Source organism: Rhipicephalus sanguineus, chromosome 1, assembly GCF_013339695.2.
Source record: "Rhipicephalus sanguineus isolate Rsan-2018 chromosome 1, BIME_Rsan_1.4, whole genome shotgun sequence".
Lineage (NCBI taxonomy): Eukaryota > Metazoa > Arthropoda > Arachnida > Ixodida > Ixodidae > Rhipicephalus > Rhipicephalus sanguineus.
The window spans coordinates 313,639,543-313,662,853 of NC_051176.1; the positions used below are offsets into that span (position 1 = coordinate 313,639,543).

General features: G+C 47.3%; 1 protein-coding gene across 1 annotated transcript in view; it reads right to left on the reverse strand.

Moving 5' to 3' along the window:
• Positions 1-23,311, reverse strand: part of LOC119383544 (carboxy-terminal domain RNA polymerase II polypeptide A small phosphatase 1) — a 379,575-nt gene that overhangs the window by 139,069 nt on the left and 217,195 nt on the right. The window contains exon 6 of the mRNA XM_049413122.1: positions 21,893-21,991. Coding sequence (XP_049269079.1) covers positions 21,893-21,991 — 99 coding nt within the window. The remainder of the gene's footprint in view (positions 1-21,892; positions 21,992-23,311) is intronic.

The window sequence follows — 23,311 nt, forward strand, 5'->3', positions numbered from 1 at the left end:
TGCCGAGTCGTCGGCGGCAACGACACTGATTTGCACCTGGGTGCGAAACAGGTTATCATTGGAAAAAAGGTGAGCAGCCATCGCTTTTCGCTGTTCCAAAAGACGAAGCACGGAGAAAACTTTGGGAGCGGAATTTACATCGTAAGGACAGGACCCTGGACGAAAGCTGCTCTGTATGTGAGCTGCACTTCGAGCCGTTATGTGTGATCAAACTACGTGCGCGTTATAAACGGCGAAGAAGTTCACGTACCCCGTGGGAGACGAGAGCTGACGCCGGACGCCGTGCCGACGTTACTGCCCAATGCCCCAAGCTACTTGTCAATGAAAGCGTCGCATCCAAGACTTCCGAGAAAGCGGAAGAACTCTGCGGTTGATTCTACAATCTCCAAGAAAACTGCAGCGCCCTGTGCTGACGGTGAGGCCACTGATTCAGCTCCGTCGGCTCCACGCGAGAAGTCGGAGTTGACGATTTGGACAATGCTGTTGAAGCAGGGAACCTACACTTGGTGGAGCGCATACTCCAGAGGATTCCATCTGATCACAAAGAATACGTGGAGCAGAAGAGTGATGATCGGCTCATATATTATATGTCCGGTTATGTGGCACGAAAGTTCCTAAAGCGAAATGACATGCACAGAGTGTAGGAACGTTCTTTTGCTTACCACAGCTAAACCGGCAAAAATTTCGAGTTCACATAGCTTTGTGACCGAGGTGGCCTTCTCTACCCGTCTGACTCCTTATTTGAGGCATTGAAGAAGCTAGAGGGCATATTTACCACCTTTTTCAGCAAGCAAGAGCTGTGCAGCAACAGCGTTGTTGATGTGATGCTGCTCGCAAAAAAGCACTTTGACTGTACCCTAGGCTGCAGCCAACATGCAGACCTCCTGACCGCTGCAGTGGTAAAGTTTTATGTGCTAACACGACTTCATTTTTTCGTGAAGGGTATCAACCAGTCTCGAGAGGCGAAACGAAAAAAAAAAAAGCTGCATGCGAAAATCAGTCAATGTTCTTAAGGGTGCCACCGTGATCAGTGGTCATGAACTGATAACTCTTCGGAATGGCGACTAATTTGATCAGTGTTTCTGCTCACTGCAGTGTGCGCGCACGTAAATAAAGAGTTTCTTTCTACAGTCCGGCAGTGGTGCCAAGTGATGTTTCCTTTTGACTGTACAATGCAAAATCCCGGCCACGGCGGCAGTATTTCGGCGGGCGCGTAATGCAAAAACACCCGTGCATCTATTGATTTAGGTGCGCGTTAAAGGACCCAAGGAGGTAAAAATAATTCACAAGTCTTCCACTACGGCGTGCCTTGCAGTCTAACGGTAGTTTTGTGAACTAAGCCACATAAACACGATTGCATGAGGCAATTATCAACAAGAACGGTGCCGCGCGTAACGAAGAAAGTCGAAGCTGTCGCAGGGTGCAGGCTACGACTCGTTATAGTGATATTTTAACAAAAACCTTCAGGGTTCATAGATGCTCCTTCGATACATCGAGCTTCCTAATTTTTTATGCGTTCATCGACCGAGCTTTAAGAAACTGCAGGGAGTTTTGTTTCCCCAGTTATGACTGCTTCACTGTCGTATGCTAGTGCCTGTTTTTTCATTCGGAGCGCGTGTTTCAGCTTTATTGCATTTCGTTTTGTTTTGAATGCATGTACGACCACACCCATTCAGAATGCTTGTCGCTAACGTGTCAGCAATTAAACACATAAGGTTATTAAGCGCGACGTATCAAAGCACGGAAGCGCATCAGGAGCAATGCCTGGCAATGCGCGATGTGACAGCCCATGCTCAGGTGGTGCCATCTCGCGGCTGTCGATACCAACTGCGGCAGCCATGGCTCCTCCCTGAACACACTACCCATATTCTAGTACACTATAGTATAATGACTTCATACTCGCCGCAAATGGAAAAATTCTGATTACAAATGTTTCGCGGCGTTTTCCACGTTACCATTGCGTGATTAGGCGCTCTGACCGGTCAGCTTTCCGCTGCGCTGAAGAAAATATGTACCATGAAAATTGTTTGTCGGTCCCTTTAACGGCAAGCACCATTCGTACATCAGTGCACGGATACTTCAAGACCGGCCGGGTTAAGAAAGATCCTTCCATGTTCCGAAAAACTAAAGGTGAGCATGCGTCTTGCGTTCGCAGCCACACATATACGAGTTGCAGTTGGACAACACAGTCATTGTTTTTTTAAATATGGCTGAATCGTGAAGAGCATGACGTTGCAGTTAATATCGCTGTTCCTAGAAGCAGTGAAATTAAAGCACTTGAGACTCATCGTTTAAATTTTACGTCTATGACAGCACTGCGTGATGGAAGTGTGTTTTGCTTTTTTTTCCCTGCCATCGCCATCGTTTAAATACGCGTTTCTGAGACTCAATGTATCGCAGCTTGCACTGACCTGAGACGACGAAACTACGTTTGCCTCATGCGACTGCGTAATTTGTATCGTTGGAATTCATAGTTTTCAATTGCTTTATTTCAGGACGGAAACGTTTTCGGAGTATTCGAGAAGGCGAGAACTGATGCGTTTGCCCAAGGAGGGGTTAAACGCTGTAGAATCTACTGTCTGCGAAGTCTCGATCCGCAACTCAAGTGGACGAGCTTTCTATCCTGCCCCCAGTGCTTCTCGGTGCGTGAATATGCTGTGTACTTACGGCTGAAGAAGTACTCTGCGTGTTTATGTGTTGTCTTTGTAATTACCTATGGAAAAACCGCTCTAAGAATTCATGTGTAGGCATGAGACATGTCCTATATGCAGAATTTTACTGTTTGCGTTTATCACAATGAAGTGCTCAGTGTACCCCACATGACGTCCTCCCTTCAGTGGCGTTATATTCAGCTAGGCATTGCATTCGCGGTGAGAGAAAAGCTACGTATAGGCTTGATTATTTCACCTGGTCGTTGAGTAATACGCTTTTCTTCGAACGTTATGTGCTGCTGCATAAACTCTCAAGTAGTGTTCATAATATGTATTGCTCTTTTTAGTGCAATGTCTGATCTTTTTCATTTTAACGTGATAGCGTTAGAGAGCTCGTGTCGCAGAAATTCCGGTGTCGGCGTCGTTGGTTCTGACCGAAAAATCGAGAAAGAAACAAATAAAATAAACAATAAAAATCTTCGGTCCCATTGAGGATCGAACCCGCGCCGTTCGCGTGGCAAGCAGGTGTCCTACCACAAAGCCACAATGTTACTTGCCACTGCTTCGGAAAAAAAACACTACATAAATGCCATGTAGTGGAAGGAGTCTCCTTAACGCATTTAACGTTGCATGTCAGAAGCGCACAATCGCGCAAGGCGACGCTTAACTGCATCAACTGTTTCAGTGCGATTTTCATGTGTTAAAAACTTTGAAGTACACGGGCATGTGAAGACCAACTTCACATCTTTCGCACTCACATCGGCTCTCGGACTTCTTGCCGTGTGCCTTGCAAACTAAGCACAGCCTTGAGGGATTCTTTATTTTGTTCGGCAGGTGTCACGACGAAAATTAGCCCATTCGGCGATTTGTAGGCGCATTGGCGAGGCCATCAAACTACGTTCATGCTAAAGACACACACACACACACACACACACACACACACACACAAAATTACAAACAGCTCCAAAATGGACAACTATGTCTATCTAGCGGAAAACATATCAAACGAAGAGCAAACATTATAGCCTCCGAGATGGCAAACGCGCCGCGCGCCCGCCAACTCGGAGGTCATGCGACTACAGCAGAGCCCTTGCTAACCGATGAGTGCCGGCGGGACATTCATGTCAAGTAGTCGCTCTCATGTCAGGGTTGTCTTGGCGACGCTGACGCTTGGCCTCCGCTTCTCGAGCTCCAAGTTCTACGTCATTTTGGCGTCGTTGACGCCTGTGATCGGCTTCGCGCGCTCGTAGTTGGGGATTCCATACCACAGCGACGACGCTTCATTTAAGCTTCCCTGGCTCTCAGCAAGGCATCTTCATGGCGTTGTTGGCGTTTGACCCCCTCTTTCCTGGCCTGACCACGTCGCGCGCGCGTGTGTCTGTGCGCGCTTGCGTGTGTGTGTAAGAACACACACTAATAAGTGTGCACTTAGTGGTTGAAGTGCGCACTAGGGGCCGGACTTCGCTATCGCGTTCAAGGCTTAAGGGTCCCCCAATTTTTTGTTTATGTAGTGAAGGTGTCCAGCATTCCATGTATATTTGTGCAACATCTGAGCAAATATGTAACTGGTTGTTTTGCGTTTCGTATCAGTACAACGGCTAGTAAGTAGATCATTGCATTATTATTTTACATTTAGGTATTTTGCGCTTCTTTATGCTTTTGCCATGCACTGACATTTCTTTAAGCTTCATGATTATCTCTCATCAGAGGCTCCTCTTCATTTTGGTCGGTATTGCACCAAATGAAAATCGTGCTCCTTACACGTGTATACGTCAAATGCATTTCATTTCAATGTGTTCGATTTTTTAATTTCTAATTTGTAAACTTTACAATGAACTTTTGTGTTGTTTAGTCACGCACACGCTGTGAATTCTTCCCATCTGTTCTTCTCCTGAACTTGTATCGTGCCCCATTACATGCAAAGCTTGAGTTTAGGAAACAGAGCAATAAAAAGAGGCCACAGAAATGTTGTGGGTGGATTCATCATTTATGCTCTAGCACATGCTGGCTACGGGCAAATACGAATGCGTGGAGAAGCACAGTACGCGCGCGAGTGCACGCGATGAAAAAAAACCGGCGCGCGGCATGGGAGAGGAGAAAAAGCAAGCACGCAAAAAAAAAAAAAAAAAAGAGGTGCGGGGAGTGGGAAGGAGAGGGGGGGGCGAGAAGCGAGCGGCTGTTGTTACTGTTGCCCCGACTACGGTGCCCCGACGACGCAAGCAACGTAATCGCTACGTCATCGCCGCCATTGCCCGGCAGCCTTCCGCAAGAGCCGTAATTCAATGGGGCTCTTGGCGCTCTCGGCGCTAACGTCGGCGGAGCGTTTGAATTTCGCGTCCCTATGGGAGGTATACGAAGAGACCCATGGAGGAAGGAAAAACTAAGGAGAGGCCCTATCGTATCCGAATGCATTGCGAAAAGTGTGGCGGAAGTGACGTCAGAGTTATGGGGCAAACAAACCGGTATGGGGCAAACAAAACAGCAGACGACCCGCGGCGTGCTCTCCGCGGTGGTTCGCTTCTGCTCGAATCTGTAGTCCTGGCGTAAACTTAGCGCGTATTGTGCGGTTCGCACGCAGTAAAATGTTGCAAGCAGACGTTTACCAGGCTGTTTGTGTGTGGCAGGCCCGAGCGCTGCGTGCTGAAATTCTTCGTGGAGCGTTTTTGTGCAACAGTACAGAAAGTACCGGTACGTGCCGTAATCAAAAACATTCAGCCCCTGCCTCATCGTATTCGAACTCGCCTAGCAGTGACTTACGCGTTCTGCTGGGCGTTAGGCCTTTCTTTTCCTTTCTCGTAGTCCGATTTCCAGACCTATTGCCCGATTAGCGGTTCTTTGCTCGTGTATATGGAGTAAGCCTAGTAGCAATTCGGCGCAACGCGAACCTATAGTTGACGTAACTTCACGTCGAAAAGAGGACACCGCTGTATTGTATACGCGATCGTGCACGTAAAGTTTGTAATTCCAGTGCGCACACAACACAAGCACGCAGCGAGCGCACACCGCATAATACATACATCACGTAGTCCGATAACAACAACACAAGTTTATTGCCCTTTCGTTTGAACGACACAGCCTCTAAAACGTACGATGCCTTCAGCGCATGGTATGTACGGCGCGTCAGACGCCAAAAAGAAAATTTCACGTGTGTTCCGAGTTGACAGAATGAGTAACAAGCAACAGAGCGCACATCCGAGAGCTTCGCACGCAAATACCATACCTTAGTTATCAGTAATGAAGCGCATGAAAAGTGACACACGGTACTGTCCGCAGTGCACGCGATTTGCACAGGGTATAGGCAACAGCTGGGCATCGCGAAGCTTTCCTAAAGAACACGCACAAAGAGCAGCATGCGTGAATCTACTACACCGCTAGCACGGCGAAAAACAAACGAACAAAAAAAGGCTGCAAAGTTTCGCGATGCGCGCATGCGCTTGCAAACGTGCAACGGAAATCGCGAAATGTTTCGCTGCGCCTTCGCTAGGAGGCGATGCGGGTGTTTGCGATGTGGAGGCTTCACGAATGTGACGTCAGGGCCTCTCCTTAGTATTCCTTCCTCCATGAAGAGACCCACCCTTGTCTTGACGTTGGAAAGTAGCGGCGCTCCTTTATCCACGCCGCCTCACCCTCACCGGGCCGTCAACCTCCTCTTTCTTCACCCTCTTCCGCGGAGCCGGCGCATCCGCAACTATCCGCAACGCTGAATGGCTGCGACGCGCGATACCTCCCAGTCAGTTGACCCTGACGTCACGAGAAGCGAGCGCAAGCCACGGCCCGTCTGGAGGCGCGCGAGCGAGCGCGCGCCTCTAGACCGGCCGTGCGCAAGCATACTGCGCGAGCTTTCAGTTGCTCACGCACACTAGAACCCTCTAGGCGTGTGTGTACGGGTGTGTGCAGGCAGTGAGAGGAGGCACTGGTGCAGGTTTATGCGTGTTCCTATGTGTGCATATGTGCGCCTGCGTCTGTATGTGCGTGTGCGCACGTGTTAACGTGTGAGTGCATGTGCGTGCGTCTGTGTATGTCTTCGCGCGTGTTTGTGCGTGTACGAACGTGTGTGCGCGCGCGCCTGCGCGTGCGTGCGTTTGTTTTCGCCCGCGTGTATGTATGTGCGTACGTACCTGTATCGCGTGTGTATGTATGTGCGCATGTGCATGTATGTGCGTGTCCGTATTGCGTGTGTATGTATGTGCCTGCGTGTTTCGCGTGTATATGCGCGTGTGTATGTATGTATGTGCGTGCGAGTCTGCATCGCGTGTGTAGGTATGCATGTGCATGCGTGTCTGTATCGAGTCTGCAGTATGTGCGTGCGCGTATGTATCGCTTCTGTATGCGCGTGTATATGTATGTGCGTGCGTGTCTATATCGCGTGTGTATGCGCATGTGTATGTAAGTGCGTGTGTGTCTGTTCGCATGTGCACGCACGTGTCTGTATCACGTGTACGCGCGTGTGTGTATGTATGTGCGTATCTCTATCACGTGTGTATGAGCGTGTGTGTGTGTGCCTGCGTGCCTGTATCGTGTGCGTGCGTGTCAGACAGCGGCATTGACACAAAAAGGCTTCGGGCCCACTCATTTGGCCCAATTCAATTTAAGTAACCCACCACATTCCTTCTTCGCTGCCTTCTTTGAGCTCATCAAGAGCACAATTATGAAAAAAATTCTCGCCTATACTTTATGCTGGTTACATTATATGCGCTTAATACCCCTCCGCGTTACAGACAGCCGAGGCGGCAACGGAGAGGTAAACCGCTCACCCGCCCTTATTTGTATTTATCGAAGCGTCTTAAAAAATATAAGCGAGTTTTAGTATAGCGGATAACAGCAAACGCAAGGATTTAGCGTTAGCGTTAGCGTTGCGTCCTCCTAACTGCGCGTGAGCAGAACGTAAACGTAGCCCGACCTCTTACGTACGAACGCTATTTCTGGAATATAGCGTTCAACGCTAACGCACGCAAGAGATCCCGTACGTAGGACAAGATGGCGGTGCCTGTTGAAGCGAGAGCCGTCCTCTTCGAATCTTTGTAGCCGTCGTCCTGCATTACTAAACTTATTCATTCCCTAATAATGTTCGTATTTGATTTAGATTTGAGTAATGAGGCTTCGCCAACCGTGCACCGTCGATAAAATAGCTCCGTTTTTCAGATACAAAGTGGATTTGCGCTGCAGAAGGCTTAGCAAGATTTATTTGCAAGGTTCGCTCATGTTTTCTGTAGCAGCGCAGAGATGGCGACGCTGTCTTTAGTCACCTCTTTCCAAGATACAGCCACAAGTCAAGCACATACATGTCCGGCGTCGCTTCCCTTCATGCCTTTCGCGGCAGTGGATGAATGTGACGCGTGATGCGTCCCAGCTTAAAAAGGCCAGGTAATAGGGGTCTTGAAGAATTCTCGAACGCGGCTTGTCGACAGAAACTATAGTGCCTAGAATACCAATGTGTCAGAACTCAGCACTTCTGCAAACGCGACATGAAGACGCAACAGTGGTGACTTTGGATCAGCTCGACTTGGTGGGGCTTTTGTGGATTCTACAGTCCATTTAGTGTTTTTATGTCTAGATGGCGCCGTATGTGCTTGCGTTAGCGTTAGCGGGAATGCCTTCCGCTGTACTAAAAGACCACCAGTTGACACGCAGCGCGTTCCGTTTTAGCGTTACCGTTTAGACACACGCTAACGCTAACGTAAGCGTTTCCCGCTATACTAAAACTCGCTATATTTGTCACTTTGTTCTATCAGAAGCCCACTTTCGTCATGACTATTGCTTAAGAAACAGGTTCTCATGCATTGCTTCAAGGGGCCGATTAAACAAGCGCGCGCAGTGATATTAATGCGGCTGCGGCGAGCCAGTGGAGCGTGCCGTGCCCACCGCGCGCGCGGTGGAGAGTGTCGCTATCAAGGGGGGGTCAACTGGTCAGGCAGCGGCCACGTTGCACCGCCCGGGAAAGTTCGCTCGGCGCGGTTCACAGGCAGCCGCCGTGGATGGAACCGGTGCCCGTCGTTCCTCTTTCCCCCTTTCGGGGAATGCAGTCCCGATCACAACAGCCCGCGTCAGAAAGTTGGCGCGTGTGACGGGGCAAGTTGTAGCGAGCGCGGGCATAGAAACTAGAGCACTGCACGGGCCCGGGCCGGGCTCGGGTCGGGCCTGAGCCAGGCCCGGGTCTCATACGTATCTGTATAATTGCGTGTGTACGTTGTTTGGCTTTATTTTTGTTGTTTTGTGGGGTTTAACTCTCCGAAGTGACCTAGGCTATATGAGACGCCGTCGTTGAGGTCTCCGGGTAATTTAAACCACCTGGAGTACATTGGCGTGCACAGAAATTACACAGTATAAGACGTCTAGAATTTTGCTCCATCGGTATGCTACACGTAATTTCAAGAAACGCCTAATATAAGTTTCCTCCATTATAGTGAGTGAAAGACGTTCTTGGGTACCGTGTAAGGAAACAGTAAGGTGCCTAGACTATAGTGTATATAAGATGTGTTCACTTCGGCGCTCTAATAGACAGTTGTTTTGGAAGCCCTTAGTCCGGTCTTGCTTTAAGGCGTAACATTTTCAAAGATCGAAGGCGGTCACACGAAGACGACGAGACAGCCACCTTCTGGGAACAGCGAGGACGGTGGCTCGCTCGCTAACGGGTGTGCCTCGCTTTGACAGATCTATGGCACTGCAGTGGCGGTGACTCGGGGAAGAAGGGTGGGACCAAGAACCTTCTTGTTTTGAACACGAAAACGTAGTGTACGTTGGGTGCAGTTTCCTGCCGAGGAGTCAACACGACAGCTTTATGTAACGCTGCCCAGCCTGGTGTATTCCTCCCAGTAGCAGCTAGAGCACTTTTTTTTTTTCATTGCATTGTGCAATAGATGAAGTTTGCAGGAGACTTGCTACTATTACTCAACAGCCCTCGCTCGTATGCAGTTGATGTAGACTCAAACTAAAAATGTCTGCCATGTTTATTTTTCCCACTTTATGGAGGTATTTTGTAGTCGTTTTTTGAAATGCAAAAATAAGATTGCGTGGTTAGCACTGCGTGCGTACATGAAACAGCCAGCTATGACTCCAATTATATTTTATATTGCCCTGCAATTATTTCGCAAGAGTGTTACGGGCGTAATTAACAGAAAGTATACACAGTACCAGTGAAAGTCGTGACACTGAAAGAAGTTCCTTAAACAATCTCTAGATAATATCTGGTGTGCGGCAGGTATCTTCACAATCACCGAAGGTTGGACAGTGTCTCGTTTATGCTCAAGGCATAGCTGAAACGGGCCGGGCCGGGCCCAACATTTCGGGCCCGGGCCGGGTTGCGCATTTGACAACCGTATGCTACAGAACGCAGGAGAGAGAGGGGAGACCATGGGGACACGCCCATGTCGTCTGCTCTGGCGTTCATTGGCTGCCGGTGCCGCGAACGCCATTTCCGCTTTGGTTGAAATTTTTTCGGCAGCGTCTCCTGCGCCGCGCGGCGCAGCAGCCAGCCCCACACAGAAGTTATACAGAAGTGGCTCCTGCGCCGCACGGAAGTGACGTCACTTTTAAAAATTATTACTTAAAGCTATTTGAATGTATAAACTATTATTGTATAATACGTTAAATTTACAAAAATATTACTAAACAGGTGTTTCACGAGTCAATTAGCCTATATTTGTTAATTAAGCACATATCACAAGCATTTTAAATACAGGGGGCGCCATGGGCGCTGCGGCTGCGAAAGGTAGTGGCAGAGATAATAGCTGCGATGTGTGGTTGTGGTCATAGAGTGTTGTGGTAACAACCTTATTGAAAACTGCGGCAAATTCGTGGCCTGGGCCTAGGCCGCCCCCAAGGAGGACCGAAGACCCTGTGTCGTCGTTGCCTGAAGGGATTGCTGGATGCCCAGTTGATCCTGGAGGTTGGAGCTAGCGCGGCCGTCCACCGCGCCGCAGCTTCATCCGAGTGTGTGCACCATAAAGTTTCTCAGTGTGATGTGTGGATTATTGTTGTTGGACGTACTGCATTTTCTAGATTGCAATGCCAAGCGTGTTGTTGTGGAAGGTGAAAGTGTCCTTGCCGCCGAGTTTGCTTGTCGCGAAGGGCAAGGTCGACGATGAAATAAATGCTTTTGCACAGTTCGCGTGTGAATGTCCGGACGCACATGCATGAAACCCCACTGCGTCTGCGAAGTGTACTTACGAAGCCTGTGATCTCCGAAGGCCAAAGCTACTGCATTGCAGGCTGTTTTGCAAAGTGAGTAAACGTACGGCCGTTCTCATCCGTTGCTACGGAAATGCTCCCGTGCTGTCGCAGGCCGTGCGTGTTATTCAGCAAGGCAGACAAGCTGTTTTGTAGGTAGATGGGCTAATGCAGTTGGCACTTGCCCTTGGGTATCGTTTATCAAGTGCTAATCGCCTATAGTATTACTTTGGCACGTCAGTATTTTGAAGCGGCCTGCCGGTTACCTCGTCAGGTGGTGACGGTATGTCGAGCGACATAAAAAAAGTTTCCTCTTGCATATTCGGCGTGGCTACGTTGCAGTCCGCCTTTTTGTCATCAAAACTTTGATAAACCGTGGAAATCAACATTCCTGACGCCTGTGCCGGAGAAACTGATGCAGCCAGCTGCATTTGAACTTTTCGTGTCCTCCTGCGTCTCGCCGATTAAGAGCATTAATTCGCAAAACACTTTATCATAATAAATGTAGCCAATTCTGCGAGGGTCATCATCAAAGGGCCTGTGGACAGGCCCACCAGCAGCAAGTCAGGCTGACGGGAGGCCGATGAGGAGGCGCAAATGTAAAAATAATAGTAGCGCGACCAAAAAAAATAAATAAAACAAACTGCGAAGGGGCTCGAACCAACGACCTTACCCGTCCTTTATGTGTTGCGCTAGCTAACTACGCCACAGCTGCCGATCAGTTCGGAGGGTTTAACAAGCCGGTTTTGTATTGTAGTCACACTGGACGTAACTTTAACATTTTTCAATTTTACGTCTGGACGTAACTTTCACAGCTTCTATTGTTACGTCTAGACGTAACGCTAGACACTCCCGACTATTCAAACCATATACCATTATTCAAACGAAGCGCGGAACCGGAAAAGTGCATGACGTCACATCCGTGCGGCGCAGCAGCCGTTTCTGTGTGGGGGTGGCTAGTGCGCCGCGCGGCGCAGCAGTCTCTGCCAATTTTTTCGCACGGTTGCCACGGCAACGGCTGATGCCTCGCAGTAAATGGCGGGTGAGGAGCAAATGAGAGCCGCTGTTACCGCTGTGTGTGGTGTTTTGTGAATACGCCGTTGATCAGATTGCGGTTCGAGTTGTTTCCAAACTACTGAAGCCGTAAGTAAACAGTGCGTACATAGACGGCAGCTGCGCACGCATCGCGTAACGACGAGTAAATAGATGTCCAAGATTTACGCGTTGGAGCGAGACGTACGGCCGAGGCCGAACGTTTGTTTGCCTCTAGGGTTCCATAACGTCGCTAATGTCAGAGCTCGCTTTTTCCCGTAGTCTCCGCCGCATGTACGTCACGCGCGTTTAACGCATGTCATGTCAAGTTTTAATTCTCATAGTAGTATTCTGGTCTTGGCGAAACGACTCGTTCGGCTTATTTACCTATGTACGGCCGTACGTTGCCGTTCATCGAGACTAACAGACTGCTTGCTCATAAGATGCCGCCTGCGCGTTCGAAATGCTTATACTTGCGAGTTTAAACTATCATTACTGACTCGCCTTAATCCATACGCGAAGTGGGGGTCGGTACGATCGAGGCTCGAGTACGCGTACCGCTGCACGCTTGCTTGAAAAATGAAATACTCGATATGAGTTTCATATCAGCACTTTTGACGTCATCAAGCCGCGATAGTTATTAAATTTCACTATCCTGAATGGCCCCCTTCCGCATCTTGCGCAAAACACTCCAATCGCGATTAAGAAACGTGATTGAAAATTCACCCTGTGACATCCGTATAAAACTTTCAGGGCCAGCATAAATCATAGTGTGTAAAAATGTCCATGGGAGACGTACATAACTCAATGTCGCGTTTGTCTCTTTTCATTATCGTCCCATTTTGAGCACTGCTTTCTTCACTTTCAGTAATGCACCATCCAGCCCAATTCAATGCGCTACTGTACTCTGCAATGGTTCCGTTTCTCAAGACACTGTTTTTGCACTCAATCACAACGTACGTTATCAAGTCTAATATGTCAAGTTTATTGACACTGTCATGCTGGAGCTACATGGTAAAAATATCACAGTAGCAGGTTCCAGAATTAAGAAAAACTGCCAGGATGAACTGTTACGATTACATAAATATATGGTTACTGTGCAAAAATGGCAAATAAGTGTCGACATGTGAACAGCGAAAATGAAAAGTAAGTAAGATTATATATAAAGAAAGCATTTGTACTAAAGTTGACAGAAATACTGATTTAAACAAAAAGCATGTAAAGTAATCAAAAGTGTTTTAACAAGCTGGAATACAAGAGAAAGTAGCAAAAAAAATCAACCTGACATAACACTCACTGCATTGTCAATATTAATTATACAAAACCAAAAGGTATACAGCAAAATGACATATAAATATTGTTACAGGAAAAGAGAGGCATGGGAAGGACTATACACAGCTGTATTTACAAGTGCGTTTGCATGCAGTATACTGCGCAAGACAAACAGCTTGCTCCAGTATTTCTCGTTCTCATCGTCTTTGTAATCATGAACGAAGTGTCTTCTATAACTGCTGCTATTATGTAGCAATACTGAGAGTTAATTAGAAGATTTAAATGAGTTGGTTAATTTCTGGACTTAATATTTATTGCTTCATGTAGAGAAAGTGTGAACATTCTGTGATGATTCTATTTTGAGAGGTAATGAATGCCGTATTGCTATGCTAGAGAAGAGGATTGCGAATTTGCTGTAATTCCTCCCAACGGCAGTCATAAGATGATTATTGTGATGGGAAAAACCAGGTACTGTTGCTATAAGTAGTGTTCAGGATGAGTACTATCACAGTGAGTCAAACCTAGTGAAGCAATGGCAGCAATAACAACATAAACAGCAATGTAATGAAGAGAACCATGACATGCAGTACCGGCACACACTTGCCACCCGGTCCCTTCAAATAAACAATTTTTGGACTCCCTGTACCAGTACATTCAATGCAAACGCCATCTGGGCCGAGCCTATATGCAATTATGCACGAAACAAGCGCTAAGACGTTTCAGGAATGCTATCTCAGCAATGCACGTCGAATTAATATTTGCCTTTACCGCCTCTTTAAGGTTACACTAGAGCGTGGCTGCTGGATATTCTGGGTGCAAAGATGGTTGTGTCATCGGCATAATTATGCACTTGGCTTTAGCAAGAATAGTAGATAGGTCACTAATAAGCATCAAAAATAAAGGAAGGCCTGAAATTAAGCCCTGTGAGACTCCCACATGATTAGCTTGCAAAGATAGCTGTTAAGCTGCGTCACTTGAGACTGGTTAATTATTTCTAATCAAGTTTTGTGGAGGACCAGAAACCTGGAGAATAAGAAATAAACGAAGACATTAAGGACGTGCAGCTTGCAATGGAACGAAAAGTGATAGGTGTAATTCTGAGAAATAGGAAGATAGCAGACTGGATCAGAGAACAAACCTGGGTAGCCTTTACCCTAGGTGGATATTAAGAGAAAAAAATGAACCTGAGCTGGTTACTTCATGAGGACAGATAATTGATGGTCAGCTAGAGCATCGAAATGGATATTGAGATGAGAAGAGTGACCGAGGGTGGCAGAGGGTTAGGTGGTGTGAACATATGAACAGTTGCTCTATGTGGGCAGGACTTCTTAAAAGCATTCAGCAAGCACATATTGGCGATGCTACGTTTGACGAGCTAAAAGGTAGCAGTGCTTTGTTTGCACGAGGCTCGTACTGTCAACATACATGGTCAGCTGCAAACAAAGCACTGTGCCTGCTTTGTTGTCGCGTGAAGCCACGATAAATGGGTAAGATTAATGATTGAGGCCAAGACAGCCATCGAAGGAGGCAATAAGTGTGTTATCGGGGCTTCAATTTGACAATCACCAAAAGAGTTGTTTTACTTTAATGCAACTGCACATTGATGATTTGTGACAGCACGTGCTGTATATATACCCTGTGCTCATTTCGTAATAAACATTGCTGGAAGTGGCGCTCCGTGTGTGTGTGTACTCTCCCGTTTGTCAGTTGTCGTCGATGCACCTTACATTTCCAACATTGCAAGCAGTGCCAAAAAATCCGACGCCGTTTTGCACTCACTTTCATTATCATTCGCAATGGAACTTCTTGAGAAGTAGTGAGACCGGAAATTGCTTCCTTATGCCTCAAATCAACTTCACTAACCATGCAGACAAAAGATCAATGATAGTTTCAACCTAGAGGTTTCACAACCTACAGCCTATGGATTCCCTTCAAGTTTGCTTGTTGCTGTGGGATCAACCCTTACAAGCCCACTGTAATGCCTATGACCCACTGCAATGCCTGTGAAGGTTCTGTGTGCACTTTGGTAAATAAATAAATTGCCAACAGCAACAGCTAGCTCAGCATACAGAGACTCTGAAAACAGGCTTAGCCATAGGGGCCCAGGATGGCCAGGACTGAGGGCCCAACCTCTCCAGCAGGCATGAGCCGGAGATGATGGTTGCAGCTGATGTTTTTTTTATTTAATTTTATTTGTCATGTTAACAATGTCTCTGTGATAACAGGAATTATTAACATGTTATTGTGTGCACTGTACTTGCAGAGTGTTAGGCAAGATGTAATATTGGACAGTTTGTGTTCTTCAATAGACAACTGGTGGATAACTGTGTATGCAACTACCTGACTCACTACCACAAGACAGCAGCCCTAACCTCTGACACCTCAGCACAAGTTTATGCTGCATTCAGTAAAACTTCGACATGGGCTGCCTCTCATGATAAGTGACTGTGGTCACCAATTTCCAGCTGATGTTGTGGAAGTATTGCCTTGTTTCTGTAGTTCAGCTTCCAGCACTCAATGCCTTATCATCCACAAAGCAGTGGCCTGATCAACCGCATAAACCAAACATTGATCAACATATGTTATAAAACGGCACTTCATATCGCAAAAGCTGGCGATAAAGCATCATTTAGTGTGATGTACACTTTCAACACTGCCAATCACAAAACAACTGGCTATAGCTTTTTCTTTCTTCACCCACCTCATTGGATTCTATCTTTTACCATCCATGACAATTCGTCCATAGCGGAGACTTCGCGTCATGCAGAGGATGCCCTCCGAATTGCTCATGTATGTGGGCTTCATGAGAAAGCTCCAAAACATGCCATGATAATTAGCTCAAATACATTACCTATGGTTTTGGTGACCTCGTGTGGCTGTGAACACCAATATGTAAATGTGGCTTACGTCAAAAGCTACTTGCGGACGATGCCAGACTGCTGTTCATCCCTGGTCGTCTTAGCTAAGTTAACTACAAATTTGCACTCCTTACTTCAAGTGGTCAGTGCCCATCAAAGACTGAGGTGATGCATGTTGCCTGTCTGAAGCCCTTCACACGAAGGCATCAAGAGTGACTCACCAGGAGGGCTTCGTGTGGGAGAGTAGAAATATTAAAGCGTGTTGATCACAATAGAAAACAAAAGAAGTGCTGAGACAGGAGGAAGGCGACGGCGTTGTTCCCATGATTGGTAGTCTTTGTGTTTTAGTACTTGCTTACTTATTCTAAACACCTGAACCTCTCAGAAACATGTAACAATATACATAACGCTGTATAATCAGAAATTAATAATGCTTACTTTATTTGTGTGTATTGAATTTTCTACTCCCTTCTGTGATGCCCTCGAGCCGTGGAGGTAATACGAATAAAACATTTGGCATAAATATACTCTTGCAGATATTTACTGTGACTAAAGTCACCCTTAACCGCATTTAGCCTTCTTTCTTTTGTACCATCTGCTTGTGATATAATTTTTATTTTATTGATCATTCTTGTCACCTCACAAGTGTGCCAAAACTAAGGTTACTGTATTTGCCAAGGGACTCATAGTCTTTATCACAACAACCCAGCCTGTGTGATAAAGACTAAATATACATATACATACATACATACACACACACACACACACGCACACACACACGCACACACACACACACACACATAGATATATATATATATTTAGCATTGGTGTTTCCTCTTCGGTGTTTAGTCTATTTGGTGCTACAGTGCCTGCAAACAAACTGACTGATTGACTGGTTTTGTCTCCCATGGTGCAACAAAAACTTTTGTTAACATTGTCAGCCGCTAGGTTGGTGGCTGATAATCTCTGCTCATCACGAACAATACTGCTTTTCATGCACTCTTCAGCTGTCATATAGTCTTGATCATGGTCCATCAGTGAGCTCTCACTTTATGTTCGACATAATTTCGTATCTGATGCGGTATCGTCACACCGTGTTTAGTTGGAAGCCACTGTGTTCACAGCAGAGTACCATCACTTCAGTGATGCAGCTATGTGAAAAGAGTCACCCACATGTTATCCCCTGTGTCTCGTATGTTGTCAAAACTAGCTTTTTTTTCCCTGGCTCAGATAACAACTACCTCATTTCTCTCTGGTTTTGCTTATGTTACCACGGTCACCTGCAAGTTATGCAATCGCAGTATTACGTAGAATGATTGCTTCACAAAGTTAGCGAAACTACGGGAGATGTCACGAACTGTCACAGCAATGCCAAGTTGCAAGGCAGTTTATTTTAAAACATGAAATACACAGTGACTGAACAACATTGTACGTTTTCGGACCGGTCTCGCTGCAGGTAAAAAGCTGACTTGGTGTTCCAACGAGCACTTAATCGTTAAAAATATCAGGTGCAATCGCTATGCATCGAACGCGTAGCCGTCGGTAGCCTCGAAACTGCTCAAAACATGAACGGCAACGTAGGGCCGTACCTGCAACAGGTAAATAAGCCGAACTGGCTAAAACTTGCCATGCTTGAAACACGCGTGACGTACATGCTGTGGAGGTTACGGGAAAAAGCGAGCTTTGATATTAGCGAAGCTGTGGAACCCTATGCGGCATATACATAGCGGCAAACAAACGTTCGGCCTCGGCGTACGTCTCGCTCCAACGCGCAAGTCTTGGACGTCTACCACTCGTCGTTACGCGATGCGTGCGCAGCTGCCGTCTATCTACGCAGTCAGCCCGACACTGTTTACTTACGGCCTCAGTAGTTTGGAAACAACCCAAACGCAATCTGATCACCGGCGTATTCACAAAAACATCACACAACAGCGGCTCTCAGTTACTCGTCAACCACCAATGTCGGCATGCCCGCAATGCCCGCCGCCTCGGCCCTCGGCTGCTGGCAAAGCGGAAATGGCGGTCGCGGCACCGGCAGCCAATAAACGCCAGAGCAGACGACATGGGCGTCTCCCTCGGTCTCCCCTCTCTCTCCTGCATTGCGTAGCATACGGTTGTCAAATGCGCGGCCGGGTTCGGGCCACATTTAAGAACACCGGGCCGGGCTCGGGCGGGCCGGAACATGGCGTTTTCGGGCCGGGCCGGGCCCGGGCCGGAAAAATCGGCCCGTGCAGTGCTCTACTAGAAACCACCGCCAACTTATCGGCCTACCGCTGCAACGGAGCCGGCGAGTCGCAACCGCAGCTGATTTCGTTCACTCAAACCATGGCTGAGAGCAGCCCAATCGCGGCGCGCGAATACGCTAGTCACATGTTTTTGTCGTTGTTGTTGTATTTCGCGGGCTTTCTTTGCAGCTTGGAAAACAGCTAATGATCATGACTCACCACTTAGTATCGTTCAGTTCAGAGTGCCACAAGGCTCGGTTCTGGGACCGCTTTTATTCCTTATTAATATTAATCACTTGACTTCGGCAGTAACTTCTAATATAGACTTGTTTGCCGGTGACTGTCTAATTTTCAAAGAAATAACTACCCCGCAAGATATAACATCTGCAACTGGTGTCAGCAGTGGCGAATGGAGCTTAAAGGGACCGACAACTGATTTTTCTCGACCCAGTTTTTTACGGCGCGACAGGAAGCTCACCCTTCGTAGCGTTTGTAGCTGCAGTGGTTTATCCGAAAAGCACGTAGTTATTTTATAAGCAGTATTTTTCGATCTGAAAGGCTCCAAACACGCATAGAGGCTTGCTCCAGCAACGCTGAGAATTGAGAGCGATGCCGCTAGCCCTTGTGAAAGCTGTCGTTCTGCTGTCGCAGGAGTTACTGTAATTAGTGTGGGCACTAGTTATGTGCTTCTTCCTCATCTGTGCATTAACATAAGCATCATCATCCGTTTGTCTCTCTGTCCTCATCGTCACCGTGTGTCATTGTCATCATCATCGGGTGTGTGCGCGCTCGGCCCATTCTCTTCCGAGGCCTTCAGTCGAATAAACGTCGCGTCAACCAAGACGTCATACGTGGTGGAGGTGCGGGCTATGCTTAACCACCTTTATTTTAGCTTTCCAACCATTTTTGAAAATAGCAAGCTGTTACAATGAGATGTGTGGCTTTATACACCTTCCCGGTATTTGTACAGCGTTGTGTGCGCCTGCGCCCAAGGTTGCCTGCGCCTGTGTCATGGATGGCTTGTCCCGGCGTCGTTACTCTCTCGATACACGAGCCAAGCCAAGTAATCGAAAACGTAACTGTGCATATGCACGGCCGCACCGAGTAGCAGCGCGCGTCATTTCTGAGACGAAGTGTAGGTAGCAAAACTATGTCACTCCAAAATCTTAGCGACCTGGAAACTGCGTGCACGGTTGCATGAGCACGCTGAAAAGTTGCTCAAGACACGCTGTCGAGCATGGGATCATTACGTCACGCGAAGGCAGCACCACTTTAATGCATACTACTAACGCAGGCCTATATGTACATTATTATGGAGTAATACCTTTTAATATAAAGAAACGAACAATATTTCAATACTAACAAAAAAATCGTCGACCGCGTACAGCAATCAACGGTCCCGTGGCTGTGTTCACCGGATCATTCATGTTTTTGCCGCCACAGGCGCCACAGGTCATTTTTCGCGACTTTCAATTAAGAAATAAAAATATAAATCCATCTCTCACGAAAAAAACAGGGTTGGTTTGAGTCAGTGCAACGGAAAATCTTTACATCAGTGGAGTCAACTCAATTCATATTCTGGGCAGTTGTCGGTCCCTTTAACATAAACAAATGTAAATTTATGAGAATATCTAGTTCGAAGAGCTGTCTGAATGCATACCATCTTAACATTTCTTTGGAAACTACAAATTCATATAAAACACTTGGGCGTACATATAACATCTAACCCAACATGGAACAAACATACTGAGTACATAACTAATCAAGGCAACCGTTTCCTTGGTTATTTGCGCCCTAACGTTTCTCCCGCTCCATCGCCATTAAAATTACTACTTTATAAAACATTGCTAAGGGCAAAGCTAGAGTATGCATCAGCTATATGGGACCCCTACCACGACATCCTAACTCATTCCATCGAACTAATCCAACATAACTCTCGTTTTATTCTTTGGAATTACAACCGAATGGCAAGTGCATCTTCAATGAAATCACGTCTCGGCCTTGAGTTACTTGGCTACACGCCGTAAAATTTCTCGTTTATCATTTTTTCATAAACTTTATCACCATCCTACTCTACACCCGGAATTCATGTCACGACCATATTACTTATCTCACCGCACTGATCATCAGCACAGAGTTAGAACTTGTAACACAACATGCTTGTCAGAATCATTCACACATGTGTTCACACACACTATGTGTGTGTGTGTGTGCGGATTATGATGAGTGTCTTTGGTTGCCATAAAATAAATCGGAAAAAAGCATACGCTTCTAAAAAACTGTGTATTTGTCGACGATTCGATTGGAGACCGATCTGTCTGTCTGTCTGTCTCTCTCTCTCTTTCTCTCTCTGTGTGCGTGTGTGTGTGTGTGTGTGTGTGTGTGTGTGTGTGTGTGTGTGTTGTAGAATAAATAGGGCAGGAGCGCCAGCAAAAGACTTGTTGGTGCTCGCGCTTGCTCCATTTCGGACCGCTTCACCTGTGCTAGTTCTTTAATAAACTCCTCACAGACTCAACGCTAAACGCGTACCATCAATATACATACCTGCCAAGTTTGGAGAAACGGAATCCGGGAGATTTACTCAAAGGGGGGGGGGGGGTAAAAATATTTCGACCGCGGGAGGAGGGGGTATAAAGTATGCCGACCGCGGGGGGGGGGGGGGGGGGGGTTGTACTGCGATAGCAATTATATGTACATTAGACAGTTTTAGAACAGCGTACGCAAAGCTTTGCGCTGGCTTTTAGCGCAACTGCGCCTGCGCGTGCGTCGTACGCTAAGCGCTTGCGGGCTCCCGGTAAGGGATGGAAATAGCGGGCTGCAAACGCTAACGCTAACTTAGCGTACGCAATTCTAAAAGTGCCTACTGTCAGCGGGATTTTGCGGTCGCCGCTGATCTGTACAGAGTCCAAACCGATAACATCGCTTACGCATCGTCTGTTTCACGTGCGAGTAAATGCGCGCTAGCGCTAGGGATTAAGGCGGTTGAAGCAGAGATGAAGCGACCCGGCCATCACCGTCGCGCGAAGGGCACATGCGATAACATCGCTCCGCGTGCGAGGCCTGTCGTCGCTTGATTTACCAGTTATTTCGTCGGGCAAGGGACCATAAGGGGCGCCATTGAGACGGGGACGGTCGCGAGCGCTGGCGAACGCGCTATTATGGTGGCTAGCCACCATAGCGCTATCTCGACAGACGTCGGCTACCCTTTTAAGTGCTGGACTGCGGCGCAAAGTGCACAGCTACTTCATGCGCAATGCAACTGAGTTGAACCTTTCTACCATCGTTAAAAAGAAGAAGAATCCTTTCTACTACGTGGCCAGACAACTTTGCTCATGTGGCCAGACTAGCCAGACAAAGCACTGGACGCGCGGGGCAAAACTGGATTTCCGGGAGATTTCTCTATGACCCGTACAACCGGGAGAAACGTTCAAAATCCGGGAGTCTCCCGGGTAATCCGGGAGACTTGGCAGGCATGCAATATATTATTCCATCATTAAAACATCACAGCTGACAGCGCAATGACTCAAAGAAAACAAGAGGTAAGTGATGCTTTGGATAGCTACACTTGACTAGACCCCAGAGAGATGAAAAACATTGTTAGAAGGTTAGAAATGTTAATAAAACACCAAGCAAAACCATACTAGTCTGCATACTGCAAGGCAAGGAATGCTGGCAGTAGAGAACGCACCTTGACATAGTTCCCTCGGTAGAAGACGCATGACTCTCGGAATAACCGTGCCCGGAAGACACCCCACTTGTCCAGCAGGTCAGCCACAGGGTCAGCATACTGAAAGCGTCCACAAATATGTTTCAGGAGTAACACTGACCACCTGAATAACATGCCACAATTCATGCATAAACTATTAGGCAAAAACTAGGAGTCTGCGAATATTCGATTAAATAGTTTCGTACTGTTTGCTTCAATTTGAAAGACACTTCTACTATTTGAGATATTCAAACACCCCAAAGTTTCAAAACATATTCAAAATGTGTTTGTAGAGTGCGGAAGTGACATTCAAAACCTTTGATCACACAATGTGGCAGATAACTTGGTTGCAATAATGAGAAAAAGTCATTTTTATTATTTCTTCAGCAACGGCCCACAACGGTCCCACTGAGCACTGCTGCTGCCACCATCTAGCTGGAAAGCACATTCCTCTGTCTTCATATCTGCCATTACCAGCAGCCCAACCCAACTGAAAAAAAAAAATAATAAAAAAGCCGCTCAAAAAGCAAACCTCTCCGACTGGCTGCACTTGCCATGTGGCTTCATACAGTGGCCGTAGGCAGATTTTTTTTTTTTTTTTTTTTGGGGGGGGGGGGGGGGGGGGCGGGCCTTTTATCCGACGTGGGGTCCGGGCAGGTAAGTGTGGTTGAGTGTCACGTTGTGCTCTGTACACCATGGCAGAAAAAAATTTCGTGCGGGGGGGGGGGGGGCACGAGCCTAGTGCGCCCCCCCCCCCCCTGGCTACTACGCCACTGGCTTCAGAGCTTCCCGATTGGTCTGGTGCCCTCGTCGCGGGAGTGAAGTTGATGTGCGTTCCTTGCTCCTCCCACATTGACGCAGGTGCTGCTTTACAACTGTCAAAATGGGCGCTCCATAGTTCCGTGGTCACACTCATTCCGTCATCACTGATCGACCATCTTTACTGTGCATCAATCTGACGTGTAAGCGTGCATGGTCAAAAAGGAAGCGCAATTGCCGGATCAGGAATGCTTCCGTTGCTCGACTGTTGTAGGTACCTTGGTCTGTACAACCACGCACACTGAATGCAGACTTCTCGAATACCGCAACGAAGCAGATCGCACAATGACTGCTCAGAATTACAGCTAGGAATGATGCGCATCAGGCCCCATAGCTGGAGCCTTGACCTGTACAACCAAGAACACTGCACACGGACTCCTCACACCTACGGCTTGACATTTCGCAGATCAGCACCTCAGACTGCAAGACAAAGCACATCATGCACCCACTGTTCGGAAGTGCAGCTAGCTAGAAACTTCACCCATCGTCGCCATCTCAAACAGTATGACCAAGAACATCGCGCATCGGCATCTCGGACCCCTGTGAACAAGCACTTCACAAGGCGAGTAAAAAGAAAAGTGC